The sequence below is a fragment of the Bombus affinis genome, chromosome 16 (genome assembly GCF_024516045.1).
Source record: "Bombus affinis isolate iyBomAffi1 chromosome 16, iyBomAffi1.2, whole genome shotgun sequence".
Taxonomy (NCBI): domain Eukaryota; kingdom Metazoa; phylum Arthropoda; class Insecta; order Hymenoptera; family Apidae; genus Bombus; species Bombus affinis.
Window position 1 is genome coordinate 1216710 of NC_066359.1, and position 18328 is coordinate 1235037.

The window sequence follows — 18328 nt, forward strand, 5'->3', positions numbered from 1 at the left end:
AAAAAGGATAAAAAAATATGGCGACGAGAGCAACTGCGCAAGAGGAAATGTTATCAATACAAGAAAAGTTAATCCTCACTGGACAGTTTATCAAGATATACTGGAAAATATTGTTTGCTATAACCTGGGCTTTGATACTGATTCCACCGCTGCTCGCATTTAATTATCCGGTATCAGACTTGATAATATCTAAATTAGTAGTATAGTACACACACACACACACACACACATCGGCACTCGTTTTAAATGTGACACAACTATATTACATGTATAATTAAAAATGAAAAAAAGAAAAAAAACACACTTGATCATTAGTTTACTTATTCTATAAATTTGTTTAATAAAATATTGCCATTATGTTTAAAAGGCTTCAAAACAAAATAGTTAAAATATTGCTTAAAAATATTTCTGTTGAAAAATTAAGATCTTCGAGTTGCGTGATACATATAAAGCAAGCGTGCGATTTTTATGTATCTATAACAGAATATGATGATAGAATATTCGTTTCATCATATTTGTAGGAAACTAGATGCGCCTACACTGTATTAGTGATGGCTGGATATTGGATCACTGAATGTTTCCCCATGGCAGTTACCTCGTTGATTCCACTGGTGTTATTCCCAATATTTGGAACATTAAGCACAGCAGATACTTGTGCTTGTTACATGAATGACACTATAATGGTGTTCATAGGAGGTTTGGTTCTTGCTGTCGCAATTGAACACAGTAATCTACATCTACGAATCGCCCTTGGGGTGATGAGAACAGTTGGCTGTACTCATGGAAAATTACTTGGCGGTCTTTGTGTTGTAACTACTTTCATATCCATGTGGGTTTCAAATACTGCAGCAACTGCCATGATGGTGCCGATCATATTTGCGGTTTTGAATGAATTAGAACAGGTGCGATATCTAATTTTGTTCTCTTCTCTTTTTAATTCTCTTCTTGTGTTACTTATCGTGTTCTTTTCAGGCTGGACTCTGCCACGTCTTCGAGGAGCTACCGAGTCCTCCGGGATCAACGGACCCACCGTAAGATATGGAACGAAATAATATGAAAGATAAACAAAACATGAGTAAGGAGGGAATTAGAGAATGAATAAGCATTAGAGCCGGGAGGAAGGGGGGAGGGGGAAGAAAGAAAGAACAATAAAGGAAAAAGGAAAGAAAGAAAGAAAGAAAGAAAGCAAAGAAGGAGATAACAATTTTCTGATTCTAACATTACACATCGTAGGGAACGGGAACCAACCAAGATAACGAAAGCTTATTTAATGGCCGCAGCGTACTGTTCAACTTTCGGAGGTACAGGAACGCTCGTAGGCACCGGTACTAATCTCACTTTTAAGGGTATTTTTGAAAGCACATTTCCTGGATCCGAGGGCATTAGCTTCACGCATTGGATGATCGCACAAATGCCACAAATGATTATTAATGCCTTTTTAACGTGGCTTTACCTTCAGCTAATGTTCATGGGTTTATTTAGACCCCATAGCAAAGATGCACAGATAGCGACTATTGGAACCGAAGGAGAAACGATTACTAATCAAGTAATACGAGTAGTTGTTAATTTCTTACACGATTTTCTTTCATTCATTTATTGAATCTGTTTAAAAACTGTTTAAAGGTGATACAGGAAAGATATAAAGAACTAGGTGACATTACGTTTCACGAAGCAGCAGTTTCCATCCTTTTTATTACCTGTATATTTTTATGGTTATTCCGAAACCCAGGTTTCATACGAGGATGGTCTGAAGCAATAACAGAAATGTTAAATATTTGTTTACACATGGTTCATTTATCTCTTATAATGAAAAAAGAACTCACGCACGTATAAATACATATTCACTGTGCAATTTTACTCATCTATGAATTTCATTGACAGAGATGTTCGAGATTCAACGCCTGTCATATTTATATCTATCATGATGTTTTTCATTCCGAAAAATTTGGATTTTCTCCGTAGCTACAACAAAGACCGTGAGTATAAAAGAGGCAATTATGTATGGGCAATAGTTCTTCTGTATAATATAACTTATCTGTTTATCTATACATTATTTTTGCTTTCGTAGCCGGTGAGAGACCCGTCAAATCTTCAGAAGGTTTGATCACATGGGACGTGATCCAAAGAAAGATGCCTTGGAGTTTAATGTTTCTTTTGGGCGGTGGATTCGCGATATCCAGAGGCAGCATTGCTTCTGGTTTGGCTAAAAAGGTCGGTGAGACGTTGGTGCCGCTACGATACTTGCCCCCTGTATTGATCATGCTGTTTGTTTGTTTGTTTATTGGCACTATTACGGAGTTCACTTCCAATGTCGGTATCGCAAACATTACTTTACCAGTCGTTGCACAAATGGTAAAAGATTACATGAACATGATAATGCTATTCAATAATTTATCCTCAGCTTGTTAATAATCACTTTATTGTACAGTGTGTTGCAATGGAGATACATCCCATGTATTTAATGGTACCAGCAGCTATATCGTGTTCTTACTCTTTTCGATTACCAGTTGGTACACCCCCAAATGCAATCATATCAGTCGTCGGGCAACTTCCAACCAAATGGCTAATAATAGGAGGTTGCGGTCCTTCTATATTCTCTCTCATAGTAAATGTTATTTGCTTTGCTATGTGGGGTACTTTAATTTTTGATGTCAAAGGATTTCCAGACTGGGCTAAAAGCAGTCAGCCAGCCAAAGGAAACCCATGAAATCGTATATTTCATTCTTCCCTTTTTTCGTTCTGAGTTTTCTCTCAGTTCTCTTATGCTTGTAACATATATCGTATTTCGTTCATTTCTCTGTTAAATAAATGTACACTGATTAACTGTGTTTAATTGCCAAATTAAAATATTATTCATAAGTAAATATAATACACTCTGTGTGAGAGATGACAGTATATACGTGAATATGTATATAATTAAATAATAATCGCCCGAAATACAATCACCGATGTATATAACTTCGATTGGTAAACCAATTAGATTTCGATTACTATTCATGTATCGAAATTTGATATAAACTTTATTATAAATATAATTTATAAATATATATATATATAAAGAACATTTATACCGCAATGCATCAATGTAACGATTACGTCGGCTGCGTCTTTAATACGGATGATTATTACGTTGGCTGCGTCTTTGATACGGATGATTCAATCTTTTTTGGACTCGAATTAATTTCTTGCTGTTCTAATCTACGATGTCGTAACATAGTTGATAGTACACCGTTAAAACTTGCAGTCTTCTTCTTAGCACTTCCTTTTGGAGTGCTTTCTCCAGTTCTACGAACCGGTAATCTCGGTGACGACATCTCATCCATAAAATCAAAGTCTGACTTTTCTTCTGTCCTAAACAAAAATACAAATGGAATTGATACAATGGAACGAAAATAAACTATGATATGATAAGCTATGTACTAGAATTATATGATAAACAGTGACTCGTGAAAGTATTTGAGTACAGAAACTTTTTACAAATATATTATGCACAGTATATGAAACATTTTGACATTTCATTAGCACTGTAACGAAAGACAAGTATCATAATTATATTGATAAAATTTGTAGTCAATCTGAAAATGTAATAGAAATTATAAATTATGAGTGTATACTGTGAAAAGATCTGAAATAGTCAATTATTTTTAGTATAATCAAGAGACAATCTTGTATCTCATATTATGGCTAAACTTCATTATCACCTTAAGTGTTGAAATACTTCTGTGAGACACGGTGCATCAATCTCAACATTTAAAGTTAAAATGTGAAATAGTAGATACTTGTACTCCTGCGAGCCATTATCTTGTTGCCGATTGCTTGAAGGAATAGGTGATGGTCCTCTTCTACCTGGACACTTCCAGTCGAGTTCCAAAGCTCTGTTATTGGCTTCGAGGGCCTCGATCAATGTTAGAATATCGTCGGGTTTCAAAGTCCATTCGTTCTAAATGAGCACGAAGGTAAAAGGAAAAGGGAGAGAGCTGAACGAACTGAATAAAGAACATTCTATTAGTCCTTCCTCCATCTTTTACTCACTTTTCCATCCATTTCGTATTTCTCGTCGTCTGAACATTCTATCGACCAATCTTCTTCGTTGCGCTCCATCTTTTATCACCTCCAAGTTATATAAGGATCTCAATGAAATAATTAATATAAATCGAAGTAAAACATGTAGGATCAGGTTAAGACAAATTCAACACTTAACCTCAAACGAAACCATTCGGCTAACATCAGTAGCCATGCCAATCGTAATAACAAAATTTAGTTACCGATAACGTCGCTAGTTGTCGCTATTGATCAACGTGTAAATTCAAAATTTCGAACACGTAATTACAAAAATGAAATCAAATCAACATAGTCGTCGTATATATACGTATAGAAAATATATGATATTATAAATAGACGATAAGTATACTACTTTCTGTTTGAAATAACCAATTAAATCCAATTCGCTCTTTCAAAACTCCAGAACTTAATGGTTAATTTTGATACATTTCATGTTTATCTAAATAATGTAGACATTTGTGAAAGGATAAGAAATATGACATGATTAAACGATAGAGAAGTAGATCGACAAATACGATACGGCGAAATACCGAGTATTGAATATTATCGGCACGAATGTTCTTTCCCACGATTTTCATATCATGCTAAATCATGTCACAATACCATGATACGAATGTTTGTTTAGCGCAACATGCTACCTTTATTCGTTTAAAGAAAGGAATATGTATGTACTTTGATGAAATGAAACTTCTACCAAATTTGTTTATTCCAGGTGATCTTATTTTCTTTTCGGCTATTCGTATTACATGATCTTTTATCTCATGCCTTCTTCATACTATATGAACGACTGTTCCTCTCGTTTGTTCATACATGTTTATCAATTTTCGATTGGTCAAATTTAATAAAAATAATCATATACGCAAAACATATAGCAAACTTAAAACTTTAATTAAAAAGTCTCTCTTTCTCCCTCTCTCCTTCTTTCTCAGTGTGCTCGCGCAAACTGTCCAATAACTAAATATGTATATGTTATGTCTATAAACATCTGTTGGTTGCGGACGCTCGCACCCAACAATACCATTAAGCGCTCAACGAAGAAACGTGTTATTTCTCGGCAAAGTCAATATCGAAATATCAACGATAACTACCTGCCAACAATTTGACAAGAATGAATGAACAGTCGAGACTAGTACTTGATATAATCCCCTTTAAACGATTGTAAAAATCTGAGAAAGAGAGAGATTGTGCCGCATTAAATAGTAATAAAGTGCTATTTTCTTCTTTACTCGCAACATGTTTAAAACCATTTGGCATTTGTTTCTACGAGAAAGGTGTAGTGTAACGTAGCTGCTGTGCCGTGCTGTGCTGCTTTTTTTTTAATCTCTGATTGATATTTGTCCTTTCTAATAATTCTAATATTCAAGGAGCTAAATGAAAATATGTAGAACAGTAATATTTATTATTTCATTTTGCTGATAGAAAATAATTTCAGTGAATCGATGTTGAAACATGTGTGATATTGAAATGTGAGGAAGAAGACCAAAAGCTCGTTTCTGTATTTGATCGATTACATATGGAAAGGACAACGGAATAGAAATAGATCGAATCTTTTCTTCAAATACAATACAGCTAAATTAGAAAATCGATCGAAAAATTTGAAGATGGAGTTGAAACGGATAGAGAAAAGACAAAAAGCTCCGTACGATGGGGATCTTTGTCGAGCGATCTTTCCGATATATTACTTTGGTAAATTGTGTGGTGTGGTTCCAGTAAGATTTTACGTGCGCGCTTCTGAAGGATGTCAGGCTCGTTTAAATATCATAGACCTCGTCTATAGGTAAAAAAGAGCAATGAATGAAATAAATAAATATAAGAAAAAGACCATAGTGTACAGGACCTTTTTGATTCAGAATAATCCGTTAAATATATACTGATAAAGTTATTTGGTTTCCTCCTGATGTACTCTGTATAAATTGAGAAATCCTTTGATAACATGAAAATTTTTGTTTCTACTGGGAATATTTGAATAGAATTAAGTAACGATGCACGTTGTGCGTTTCGTAGTTTGTGCGCACTGATACTACTGCTCGGCGCGGAAATTTGGGGCCTATGGCGAGATATGAAAGACGGCTGGGAGCACAGTACCAGACTGAAATCTCGGACAGCGATGATCGCGACATGGAGCGATGTGCTTGGAGTAATGAGCTTAACGGTCGTTTGTATCGTTGGCTCCCCTTTCCGATGGAAATCCCTGCAACTTGTGATAAACAAATTAATCGAGGTGAAGAGTCGTTTTATAAATTTCTTTTACCATTCCATCAACGGTCGAAATGATAGTAAAGCGTTTTCGCATTTTCATTTCAGGTAGATAGAAAAATCGGTGTATCGTCTGCAAAGAAAGCTCGAAGGTTCACAATTTGTTTAACGATATGTAGCCTCGTCCTTCTCTGGTTCAATTCGTGTTTAGACTTTTATTCATGGAGTCGCAAAACAAAAAACGAAACACTTACTGACAAAGGCCCTATTAACTATGCACCTCTATACGTAATGTACACCGTGATCATTTCGACAGAAATCCAGTATAGCGTGGCAACGTATAATATAGGACAAAGATTCGTTCGCTTGAACAGTAGCCTGAAAAGTATGTTGGATACAAATAACAGTAACAACGACGATGCGATCGGTTATTTTCGAAAATTTTCCGAAAGAGGTAAATAAAATAAGTCGGAAACGTAGAATAATATCTTTTCATATGAGCCTTCGTTTTCGAAGATGTAAATATTTTAACGAATATTTACAAAGTTTCCTGCATGTACTTTCCCCTAATAATCTATGCTTAATCTTTAATCTTTCATTTTGTCGACCAATACAACCGGAACGATATATTTGCTTAACCCAAGCAGCTAACGACATTGGAGACAAGAAAGGATGGAACATTACACCAAAACGACAACTCGTATTAGGCAGCTATAGATTGTCACGGAAGATGGATGGTAAATTTGCTAAATAATTAATGAAAACTGATCGGTAGAAGAATACATTAATTCGACTTCACCTATCTTGATTATTTACAGAAAGCAAAACCTACGTAAGCAGTATATCTGAATTGATAATGGTTCATTCTTTACTTTGCGACACAGTATCCCTCATAAATGCTGCTTTCGGTGTCGTACTACTAGCCGTCACTATATCCTGTCTATTACATCTAGTCATCACACCGTATTTCTTGATCGTGCAAGCTAATGAAAAACACGAATGGATATTTCTAGTCGTACAAGTTGGATGGTGTATCTTTCACATAAGCAGAATGCTGATAATCGTTCAACCTAGTTATTCCACAGTTGCGGAGGTAAAAGATGAGAGAAAGCAAAGTGAAGAGGGAAGAAGGGAAAAACGATAGTTTAAAACTATTTCGGTTTCAGGGAAAAAAAACGGCAGCTCTCGTTAGTCAGTTACTTTCTTGTTGTTTTGAAGCAGACGCCCGACGAGAATTGGAAATATTTTCGCTTCAATTGTTGCATCGACCTTTGGAGTTCTCAGCATGCGGACTCTTTTCCTTGGACAGAAACTTAATAACGTCGGTAAGAATTCTTGATTGCTCGTATGAAAGCAAATGCATTTAAGCAATACGTAAAACATATATTATTATATTTATATTGATTGTGTGCATGTACGCACATATGATTTAGATCGCGGGAGTTATAACAACGTATCTCGTTATCCTGGTACAATACTGAGCAAGAGAGGAAGAGTGATAGAGAGACAATCGCATATTACGATAATGACATTTAATATACCAATTCTCGTAAACAGCGGTAATATACAAATACAAGTTACTCGTATCGTAATCCAACTACTAATAATAACGAGTTGTTCCATCGATCGAACGATCGACGTTTAATTAAGAGCGCACCTCGTACGGTGTCTAGAACTAGACGTCAGTCACAGCCTATCCAAAATATTCCTCGGCCTCGTCTTGCTGTATCTCTGAGAAGGGAATAAGATCGCCTAAAAACGGGAAACTTGAATAGTCTCGTTTGAAGAAGCCAGGTATCTCCTCGTTGAATCAACTTATACGCCTATGTATACATACGATTGTATAAGACAAATACAACCTATCGTATACTGACTCATTTTCTTTCACTTTGTCCGATGCACTCTATGCACTCTTTTTCGTACAAATTACTCTAGCAATAAATATTGGATCGCTCCAAATATCTAACTGTGTGATGGTTGGCTATCGGCTCGCGCGCGACCTATACGTCTGCTTGCAACACACATCATACAGACATAAATGATAAACGTGTGAATGTGTATCGCAGCTGACTTATCGTATTATGGATACACTTTCTGCATTGTTGAAAACCAAACAGTAACCAGATTGCTGCGAATGTTACTTCCTCGAGGTTCCTCGCTCGCGCGAGAGTGTTCAATTTACCGTGGCTGCTGTAACCGGAGGTTGCGCTTTTTGATGCACAGCCTGCAGCAAATTATCGCAGCAACTATCTTTCGTCAGGTTCAAACCTTTCGATCTTTGACAAGTCATCAAGTTCTCAGAATTTAACTCCGCATCGTTTTCTCCTTTGTTTTGATGACGAGCATTACACTGACAAGGACTTGTGTGCCGATGAAGTCGAGAGAAACACTCGCTACAAACTCTCACGGGATTATACAGTTGTTCGCTGGGTAGTGGTGTCGAATTCTCGGAACAATCCGCACAGAAGATCTTACCGCAGCATCTGCGATAGATGAGCAAATAACTCATTGTAAAATTATATTCTTGTATTCATTCTACATTGAACTGTATTATATAACTAGTTTATCCAAAGATATTACTAAACAGTGATTACGACATTACAAATGTCACTGCTCTGTGTGCCGCGTACCTGCAATGATGCTTACGTCGTCCCAGCCAAAATTCCGTATCGCATCCCATGCATCGACTTACCGCATGATCGGGTACCCAGAGAATAGGAGCAGGACCCAATTCTTCCACTGCTTCCCAAGACATGTCTGAAGGTAATGATTCTCCATGATCACCGGTACTTCCAACTGAATCTGGTAACGATCCCTGAAACAAAAAATCATATTCAATCGACTTCCTTTAATTATACCTCTGATATTTTCTTTCTTCTTTTTTTTCTATCTTTCTTCTTTTTTTCCTCCTTTCTTCTCTCTCTCTCTCTCTCTCTCTCTCTCTCTCTCTCTCTCTCTCTCTCTCTCTCTCTCTCGTGAAAGTGTCTTATTAGAGAAACTGTATTTATTTTTCAATAATGTACGTTTTGATTACTTTATGTGGAATAATTTGTAATCAACTCACAATATCATCAACACGATCGATCTCTGCATTATGATTACAAACTTGCTTGATCAGAGCCATTCTCGTCGTATGTAATTCCTTTCTTAACGCTTCCTCCTTCAACTGAAAAATAATAAAAAAAAGAAAGAAAGAAAAGAAAAAGAAGGCAAATAACATCATAATCTTCCAGTTCCAAACATCTCTTCCTTACTATTATGCTCAACTGATCGAAATTAGTACCTTATGTTCCACGATAATCTGTTGCACACGCATCTGAACGTCACAATGTATAAGGGGAAGACCATCGACATCGTCCAATCTATCAGGGTTATCTGGTACCGTATCTTGATAAGTTGGAGAAGCTGGACAAATGCTACTAGGTGTTCTCGATATCTGCGGTATGCTAGTATCACTAACGTCACTACCCTCGTTATGGTTATGATTGTAATTTCGATTGCAAGAGCAACCGATTCGACTGGTCGCGCTGTTCTCGATCCATGGAGATACAATGTCCGGTGACGAATTTTTCTCCATTTTGCTGCTTGAAAAAAGAAAAAAGAAACTTGTGTTGTTTCGTTCGATACGAATTCAAATTATCGACTCTACTTTTACATTTTGAATTTCGGACTCAAACTCAGGATCAAATAAATATCAAGTAACAGTTAAGTTATCCGTTATCTAGTTAATTAGCTTATTACGTTTGCATTTAATTCCTTGTACCGTAGTATGTACGGCAATACGTATGTAGTGGTACTTACGTTTCTTTATCAATCGCCTCGAGTACAGAATCGTTACTTGGTATTAGTGTGTCTGTTGAACTGTCTACCGATGGATTTACTGGCGAGTCGTTCAAAGTTTGCGTCGTCGTTGTGTAACTTTTCGCTTTGTCCTGATTCTCTGTTATGTTTTTCTCTATTGTGTCGCTAATAATACAATTCTCCGTGCAATTATGTTTTCCTTTCTCGCCTATTTCCGTGTCGAGCGTTAACGAATCAAATTTCCTGTCATTATATACAATAAATGATATAACATTTTTTTGGTTCTCGATTCATGAATACAAAGTATTCATGAATAACACAAACTAAACAAAATGACGTACTAAACTTATTTTCACATTGGACTTGTTTTATCAAAGATTAAATTAAGATAATTACTTCTCTACTGAAGCGCTTGGATCGCTGAGTCGACGGTGAAGATAGGCCGCATGATCGGGAGTGTGCATAAGATCACCGTATGAGCGAGTTTTAGTCATTTGTCCCTGTGGTTCTTCGTTCTCACCACCTTCGATATCTATCATCGTTACTCTTTGTTTATCGTCTCTGATACCGAGAGGAGATTCCATAGAACCTAAATATACTTCGGACCATAAAACAAGGTCGCGTACGTTACAACTTGGCCATAATACCTAAAATGTACAAAAATTATTCTAAACATACTAAATGGCTGAAATGAAAAGCAATATGTTGCTTATTATATAACAAAACTTATGCGAGAACAATGTACAGCATATGCTGTACAGAACTGACTGAACGACTAATGACGACTTTATTACGGCTGGTATATACGATAAAAAATATCTTACTTGATTCTTTAACGGAGAGTACAAATGATTTATGAAAGAACTGGAATTGAGGAAACGCCAAACTGAAAATGTACGTTCCCGTATTCTTAACTGAAACCTTTCTTGCCTCGTGTTGCAAAGAAATGTGCCAAAAAGTTGTGAATATGTATGCTGTGCAAGTTTCACCTAAAATCAATCAAAAGTGTGCCAGCTTTAGTAGATTAGCCTTCCGATAATCGGCCAACTCAATCTACTTGATTTTTTCAAAATAGATACGTATGAATTTCTAACTACTCACAAGGTACGCAGGAGACATTTGAAAACTGCATTTGAATTGTAAAATTAGCTGATGTACACAGTCAAGCCATTGCAAAAATACTGGGCATCGCTCGTTCGGGTCTTCGCAGCCAACAGTTTGCCCGCAACGATCCGCGAATTTGTGTCCAAAGTCTAACCATTCTCTCTCACATAAAACTTGGAATCCCTAGCAACGATCAAGTGAAATAACGAAACGATTATCAATTGCAAATAACAAACAAGAAACGAGAAAAGTACCTTTGGCATACCTCCATAGTTCGATAATAAGGATCGAGAAGAATCTGCGCTAAAGCGACTATCTGTGGTGTTCTATCCCAGCCGTCGCTACAATGCACCAATACTGGCCGGCCGTCTCTTTCTATCGCCGAAGCTACAGTCACCGCAGCACGTAATAATCCAGACATATGTTGTAACCATCGTGTCCCTTCCAGAAGACTGAGCCAACTGTATATTATGAAAGAAGATTAGAAAAGTTTTAGATCGTTTCACTTCCAATCGTAATAATAGCATAATAATATTGGTTTAATATGAAAAGGTAAAGAAAACAAATAGAATATTTACTTAGGTTGATCCGCATCTGAGGCACAGAGTTGTCTCACCGCGTGAAAACTCTTTCGTATCGAGTGAATATTTGGTAAATTCATAAATTGTATGTCACAACTAGGATAATATTCGGGACACTCACATCCACCACCACGAGCTCTATTCGCCACAGCGGTTGTATATGATCTAGCATCCACGATTAAGACTTTCTGCAAACAACATATGCTAATTCGTTAAGAATCATCAGTTTCAAATATTTATATAATTGGAATCTTTTTTGATTTGATGCTCACCTTTGTTCTATTTGACGTGACGCTATCATCGGTAGTATCGGGATAGATGATAGATGAATCCATCATTGTCGATTCACCTTTATCATAGGAACATGCATCTGAGAGGGCCTTTAAAAGATGTTCGTCATCTGGACTTCGCCATCCGAGCCATCCAACTTCTGGCTGACTGCTTCGTGCTATTACTGCGCCATTATTTACGTGCCTTCGAAATTATGAAAGACGAGAATGTGACATACTATAATAAGATGCATAATAGGGATACTTTTCGTTTTATATATCAACATAAATACTTCTTTCTTTCTTATTTCTTTTTTTTTTTTTTTATACCTCCAAACAACGGCAGGGATTCGTCGAAAACTCCTAAATTTTGCCACAATCTCAAGTCTGTCATCAGGAATGCAGGAAGGAACCAGAAGCAATGGTGGATAGGATGGGCATATGCGATAATCTTTATTGATTTGACTTATGCGCCATGTACCATGCAAATTAAATTTTAGTCGTTCCACCTAAGAAAAGAAAGTGAAGAGATTAAATTATATTTAAATTGTGTCTTATCTACATGTATTTACTTACAAGTTACTTACTTCTGAATTAAAGGTAGCATTATACGATATGTTATCTTTCCCTAATTTGATATTATCTTTGCCTTCCTCGATAGACCAAGCATAATATGCAAAAGCAAATATATCTTCTATACTCTTTCGTGGGTAAGTCACCTTATGTAATCGTTTAAACCATTCCAAACAATGTTCGTTTGTGGCAAAGACACAACTGAAATCATTAAGTTGTTTTCAATATCAAAATGATAGGAATGCTATAAGTTTCAACAAAATACAAAAATTTCATACCTCAGTGAACGAGCATCCTTGCAACCAATATGCAGGAAAAAAATCTCTTTAACTTCTAGCTGTTCTATTAAACCCAGTGGAATATTGTAACATGCTTGACTTAATTGTAAATAGAGTCTATAATTAGAAAGAGCCAACACTCCATCCGACGTACGTCCAAGTGCTACAATGGATTCCCCGCTCAAAGGTGTAAATGGTACTGTAAGTGTTTGATCCTCGCATTCGAAATGCGTATGCTTTGGAAATAATTCCGAAGCATGTAAATGACAGATGGATTGCAAACTTGTTGGCTCTTCAGAACTCTCCATCTCCTCTCTATGTGACACATCATATACAAACTTCAGTCTGCTTCTTGAACATGAAAAGTTCTAATTGCGGGCTATATCTTTCTCACACAGTTTATAGACATAATATGGAATTGGATTACTCCAATTTGTCACAGATATATACTAGTTCTAGTTATTTACTAGCATATATTAAAATATGCGTTTGGCCTGTTTGTTTCAATACGTTCAAGTAATCACGAATATACGTTATCGAAAATTTATAAACAGTCGCAGTATCATATATTATAACGATTGATAAGTATATGATCGTTTGAGCTATGGATAAACAGAAAATTCGTTAAACTTATTTGAAATAACACGATGCATCTATAAACGAAACATCGACGTAACATAAGCGATAGGATTTTCGTTTATTATCGCTTATCGATTTGTGTCATTTTGGGACATTACCATATGCAGAAATATCTTGATAAAAATATCTTAGAACAAATATATACAAATTACAAAAAAATGTATTCCATCTTCATAAGATGAAAATGTTAATTTGTATTTACCTAGATATCAAGAAATTTATATGATAAATATAAAAAATCTATCGAGACAGTAGAATCGTTTAAATCGACATATGCATATTCGTCAACTGTCGAAGGTTGATAACACTACACAACCGATTTAATTGCATACAATTACCAAACTAAATAAATTTGTATCCATGAGAAGGTTCTAAGAAAACATTGAAGAATAAGAGAAACAATTTCAACTAAAACGATCGAAAATTGCTTGTGTTGTTTTTTCTAGAGAGCCGTAATAAACGAAAGGTGACAAGTTTACAACAACAACGATGTCTCACCTTGAATTGCGAAGTTTCTCCGCGATGGACGATATCCAACCGTTCTGATACTTCATACAACATCCATGAACAGTCGTTTACACAAGGAGTACAATGTGGACATTACTCAATTAAGAGAGAGCGAGAAAGAGAAAGAGATAGAAAAAGAACATTTCCCCGTGTAGGAAAAAATATAACGATTTCGACGCCAAACTTGAAAGTATCTAAGTATTTCAGATTTGTTTTTAGCAGGTACGTAGATAGCTTACGGTATAAACGATTCCGCTAGATTTATGCCAGCTCAATCCAAACGCGATCACTTTTCGTTACGGCAATTCAGGGGAATGGCCAGCATCACAAGGAGCGATCTCCATTAATTGAATTGTTTGCTTCTCTTCCCTTTTTTCCTTTTCTTCTTTCTCTTTTTTTTATATATATTTTTTAATTAAATTAAGCTTGTAATATCACGAAGGATTCGATTTCAGATTATTCTTCCTGAAAAATACTCGTTCTACTCAATGTGAAAGTTACACTGACAGATTAGTCCATATACAAATCAAGCCGCTTTTCCATTGTTCGATACGCTTCTTAGTGTTCATTTTCAACGAAGCTATGTTTTTTCAAAGCCGTTACATCATTGGTCGAAACGGCGTGAGAAAATATTTTCCACTTTTCAAGATCAATAACACATTGATAATATCAATATTAGAAAAAAATAAACTCGAAATTCGTTGTTAATTTAAATGTTATTCAAATAATTGATATATTCAAAAGAATTTTATTATTTAAATGCATATTGATAAACCTCAATTTTAAATGCATTAAGAGTAGAAAAAGCATCATGATGCGAAATTGTTGATAATCATTAGTTGCTTTTCTTACGTATCATAATACTCTACCTTTAGAATCATTCGTGGATAACCATAAACTTTATGAACAAAATGGAAGTTGACGCATGCGTTATTCCCTTATATCGCTTTCATCATAGATTAGATTCGAGGATTTTTTTCTTCTGTTTCTTATCATATTATTAGAAATTAAAAATATTTACATGTTTACGTTTTGCTAATACGATGTTTTTAAAATGCAGAACGATCGAAATAAATGTAATACAATAGCTATCTGCTCTTCCATAACCAAATTAGAGAGCACATACTTTATAGTAAAAACAAAAACAATAAAAACACAATGAATTTATGCTAAACACTTACAGATAACAAATTTTGCATTTTCGGATAAGGTACGTGGCAGCGTCATAATTACTCTTGTTATTATCATCATATTGTTCTTCAGTGAAAATATAAAAAATTTTAATTCATGCGTATAACGTGTTGTGGTTCGGTATTATATCATACTTTGCGAACACAAGCACGAGTGCTGAGAAATGACGCATCACTATACAAAATGGAAACAAACTATTGAGAGTCAGTCACTTTCTCATCATGCTTTCCAGAAATTTGGATTTTGTTGTAACCTCCTCTCAAAAGTTTCGTACCACCCTTGAATAACAGATAGCGGTACAAAGTTTTCTGTTGGATTTGGTGTCATTTGTGCTTGTGTCACAGAAAAACTCGAAACGTAATTCAAAAAACTTGTAAGCATCTTCTGAACAAATTCTAAAAAGGAGTTTGACGTGGCTTGTGTTACTGTAGCTGCTTGTTGTTCTATAGCTCCAATGGGTTCCACCGAAACCCCTATTTGTGCTACGTGAGAAATCTTTCCCACTCCAAAAATTCCTAAATTACTATTTTCGAATTCATGGTTCTTCTTCAGAGTGGATATCTTGAATATGGCAGATGGCTTGACGTTTGAAATATACCCAAGAAACTGCCAATTAGGCGGAGCAGTTGGATCTGGCCAACTGAAATACACTGTAAATACCAAGGATCAATAAGAATATGCAAGTGAATTTATTTAATTGTTATTGTAGCACATACCTGCGCCACCTGTTCCATCAGGAAACGGTATAGCACCAGTGAGAAAAACCACGATATGGTTTATATTATCTGCATCAGGTACTGTTATTAAAAACTGGTTCTCTCCTATCTGTTGAAAATCCGTTTGGACCTAAGAAAGATGTTATATTTACAATTACATATCGTTTGTATGTTTGGAAATTGTGGTTTACTATTTGAAACTTGAAAAAATCTAGATTCGTCGACATGATATTTACATATTCGATTAAATACAGAGACGCTCGTGACAAGTTGGTGACGGGGTGGGGTAAGATGCGAGCATTACTGAGAGGTAACAGAAACAAGATACGAAACAAAACGACGCAAACATAGGACATTAGCGAAAATCAGGAAAAGAAAAGTATGTTACGTAGGAACATTAATATGTTTGTGACAAACGATACATTTACATTTAATTGACAATTTAGCATCGAAAATGAAATACAATGTTGGTACTTGCATAGCAAAGCATTGATACTTACGAGTCGACCAGATACAATTATACCAAGCATCTTTATGTCGAATCTAGATCATTCTATCGCTTTCTACTTATCTCGCTACACCAGCAAATGTTCGGCAAGTATATAATAGGTACACAACGTTGTCACACCATCCAAACATTTACAATCGCTAGAATGATGTTTATCACGATTCATGTGGCTATATAAAGAGTGGAAACTAAAGTAATACTAGTTACTAATATCTAAGGTAGTATCCTCATGTGTACACACGAAGCTTAATATGAATAATTTTTCTCTATGCTTTTACTTTCGAAACCAAAATAAAAAGATCCAACATTCAAAATATTCTTTTTATATGATATAATTTCCATAATTTGCTACTTTTTTGAGTTACCTATCGTCTTCTTTTATTATATTTCTTTATATTATAATTCGAGATATACACGGGACAAAGGCAAAATACTAATTCAACTATGCTATAACAATACCACCTGTTAGTGATTCTAATCTATATACTTTATGTATCCAATTTGTTTCTTTTCTTTATACATATATATTTTATGTATTGAAGAATCGTATTTGAAAAATTTAGAATTTTACATTTTACGCACAATTCATAATTATTATATATTATATTGAATTACTTTTTTATATTATGTATGTTAAATTTACAGAGTCAAATAGACAATGATCTTAGTTTCGTAAAAATAGGTATGATTAAGAAAGTTTGAAACAATTTGAGAGTACTTTTTTTCGTTTCCATTAAATCTTTTTTAACTATAATATTCTTTTCGTATACAGTAGTATAAGAATATCAGTTCTTGTCCTCGATATTAAGGTGGTATGAATAGGTGTTCTGGATGAACTATGTATAAACAGCGTCGAGTAGCGTTAAAGTTAAAAGGAAAATAAAGACACACTTATATCGTGTTTACAGTAAAGATGTCATCTCTGTCGGAAAAAACGGAAGATCAAATACACGTATCTAACGAAAATGAAATGTTTGTTCAACATGTGTAGCATAAATCAATGACGTCAGTAATTTCCTAATGATTCCCTTAATCTTACGGCAGATGACAAACCATTGAGAAAAGCTTGCTTCTCGTTATTATTCGATCGTTACATAGAAATAGAATGTGAGAAAAGGAAGGATTCATATAGAGAGCAGATTTATAATGACGGTTGGAAAAATTGAAATATCGTGAGTTAAAGGCGGAATAAGATAATCGGTGAATCGAAAGTCCCTGGGTGGATGGTGATGGCGATGACGATGGCGACGGTGAGAGCAAACCTCTACGAAGTTCGATGTGTGTGACATCACTCTTCATTGTTGGAGGTTTACGTCATTCTCGAGACTGGTCTTAAGTCGGTGCGCGCGATCTACAGTAGTGTAGACACGCGTACAGACTAGTGGCGGGAAGTGATAGAGACGAAAGAGGCGAAAAACAGGCGAATTACCGTCGCGACTGCGCGAAACATGTTGGACGTGTCGTTTTTCGTCAAAACGAAATTATTGTTCGTCCGGTAGTGCGAGTTTTCCCTTTAAACCGAAACTAATAGCGAATTAATTGGATATAAGTAAGAAAAGGAGAAAGGATACCGTGTCAATGCGAACCGAGGAGTGAGGGTAACTAAGAAGGATAGAGAGGAGAGGGTGAAAGAAAAAAAGAGAGAAGGCTCACAAGATAGAAAAGGAGAAGGATACGAAGCGCGACGTTTAACAGTAGTAGCGCTGATTTGTGATTTCATCGACGGTTACTGATTTCGAGGGAGCTCGATATGAATCGAGTCTAGTGAGCTTTCGAACTGTAGAGTACTTTTTCGCGCGGCAATAATATCGCGTGCGGTGTCACCGATAATATCGAAAAGAATGTTCACGAGCATGTAATTTATTTGTGATACATCCAAGCAGTCAGTGCCTCTTTGACGACG

General features: G+C 35.7%; 5 protein-coding genes across 10 annotated transcripts; 2 read left to right on the top strand and 3 right to left on the bottom strand.

The window, feature by feature from the left end:
* The first annotated feature begins 17 nt into the window (after positions 1 to 17).
* LOC126925925 (protein I'm not dead yet-like) lies at positions 18 to 2833 on the top strand. Its single transcript, XM_050741936.1, has 8 exons — positions 18 to 170; positions 522 to 902; positions 973 to 1031; positions 1201 to 1546; positions 1624 to 1766; positions 1882 to 1976; positions 2069 to 2352; positions 2429 to 2833. Exons 1-8 carry the CDS (start codon positions 18 to 20, stop codon positions 2705 to 2707), a joined length of 1740 nt encoding a protein of 579 aa, XP_050597893.1. The 3' UTR covers positions 2708 to 2833.
* On the bottom strand, positions 1560 to 5061 carry LOC126925601 (PAXIP1-associated glutamate-rich protein 1). Of its 2 annotated transcripts, none has more exons than XM_050741340.1 (4): positions 4033 to 5061; positions 3780 to 3940; positions 3072 to 3351; positions 1560 to 2797 (listed from the first exon to the last, which is right to left on the bottom strand). In XM_050741340.1, exons 1-3 carry the CDS (start codon positions 4099 to 4101, stop codon positions 3126 to 3128), a joined length of 456 nt encoding a protein of 151 aa, XP_050597297.1. In that variant the 5' UTR covers positions 4102 to 5061; the 3' UTR covers positions 1560 to 2797; positions 3072 to 3125. The 2 variants fall into 2 exon arrangements, with proteins under 2 accessions (XP_050597297.1, XP_050597296.1); XM_050741339.1 differs by having other exon boundaries at positions 1560 to 1747; positions 1824 to 3351.
* On the top strand, positions 5061 to 8297 carry LOC126925598 (gustatory receptor for sugar taste 43a-like). 2 transcript variants are annotated; one of them, XM_050741335.1, is made up of 8 exons: positions 5061 to 5333; positions 5495 to 5839; positions 6067 to 6283; positions 6367 to 6712; positions 6906 to 6995; positions 7077 to 7351; positions 7425 to 7583; positions 7692 to 8297. In XM_050741335.1, the coding sequence occupies exons 2-8, from the start codon at positions 5664 to 5666 to the stop codon at positions 7737 to 7739; spliced, it is 1311 nt and encodes a 436-aa protein (XP_050597292.1). In that variant the 5' UTR covers positions 5061 to 5333; positions 5495 to 5663; the 3' UTR covers positions 7740 to 8297. The 2 variants fall into 2 exon arrangements, with proteins under 2 accessions (XP_050597292.1, XP_050597291.1); XM_050741334.1 differs by having other exon boundaries at positions 5061 to 5839.
* LOC126925592 (myotubularin-related protein 3) lies at positions 7774 to 14608 on the bottom strand. 2 transcript variants are annotated; one of them, XM_050741306.1, is made up of 15 exons: positions 14002 to 14608; positions 12865 to 13215; positions 12601 to 12787; positions 12344 to 12522; positions 12017 to 12218; positions 11742 to 11932; positions 11429 to 11624; positions 11161 to 11346; positions 10884 to 11048; positions 10456 to 10706; positions 10060 to 10302; positions 9542 to 9839; positions 9323 to 9424; positions 8889 to 9073; positions 7774 to 8741 (listed from the first exon to the last, which is right to left on the bottom strand). In XM_050741306.1, the coding sequence occupies exons 1-15, from the start codon at positions 14055 to 14057 to the stop codon at positions 8432 to 8434; spliced, it is 3102 nt and encodes a 1033-aa protein (XP_050597263.1). In that variant the 5' UTR covers positions 14058 to 14608; the 3' UTR covers positions 7774 to 8431. The 2 variants fall into 2 exon arrangements, with proteins under 2 accessions (XP_050597263.1, XP_050597262.1); XM_050741305.1 differs by having other exon boundaries at positions 9542 to 9842.
* Positions 14609 to 15158: 550 nt separating this feature from the next.
* Positions 15159 to 17805, bottom strand: LOC126925599 (protein OPI10 homolog). 3 transcript variants are annotated; one of them, XM_050741338.1, is made up of 3 exons: positions 17688 to 17805; positions 15918 to 16047; positions 15159 to 15851 (listed from the first exon to the last, which is right to left on the bottom strand). In XM_050741338.1, the coding sequence occupies exons 1-3, from the start codon at positions 17712 to 17714 to the stop codon at positions 15421 to 15423; spliced, it is 588 nt and encodes a 195-aa protein (XP_050597295.1). In that variant the 5' UTR covers positions 17715 to 17805; the 3' UTR covers positions 15159 to 15420. The 3 variants fall into 3 exon arrangements, with proteins under 3 accessions (XP_050597295.1, XP_050597294.1, XP_050597293.1); XM_050741337.1 differs by lacking the exon at positions 17688 to 17805 and adding an exon at positions 16418 to 16634; XM_050741336.1 differs by lacking the exon at positions 17688 to 17805 and adding an exon at positions 16154 to 16350.
* Between the last annotated feature and the right edge of the window lie 523 nt (positions 17806 to 18328).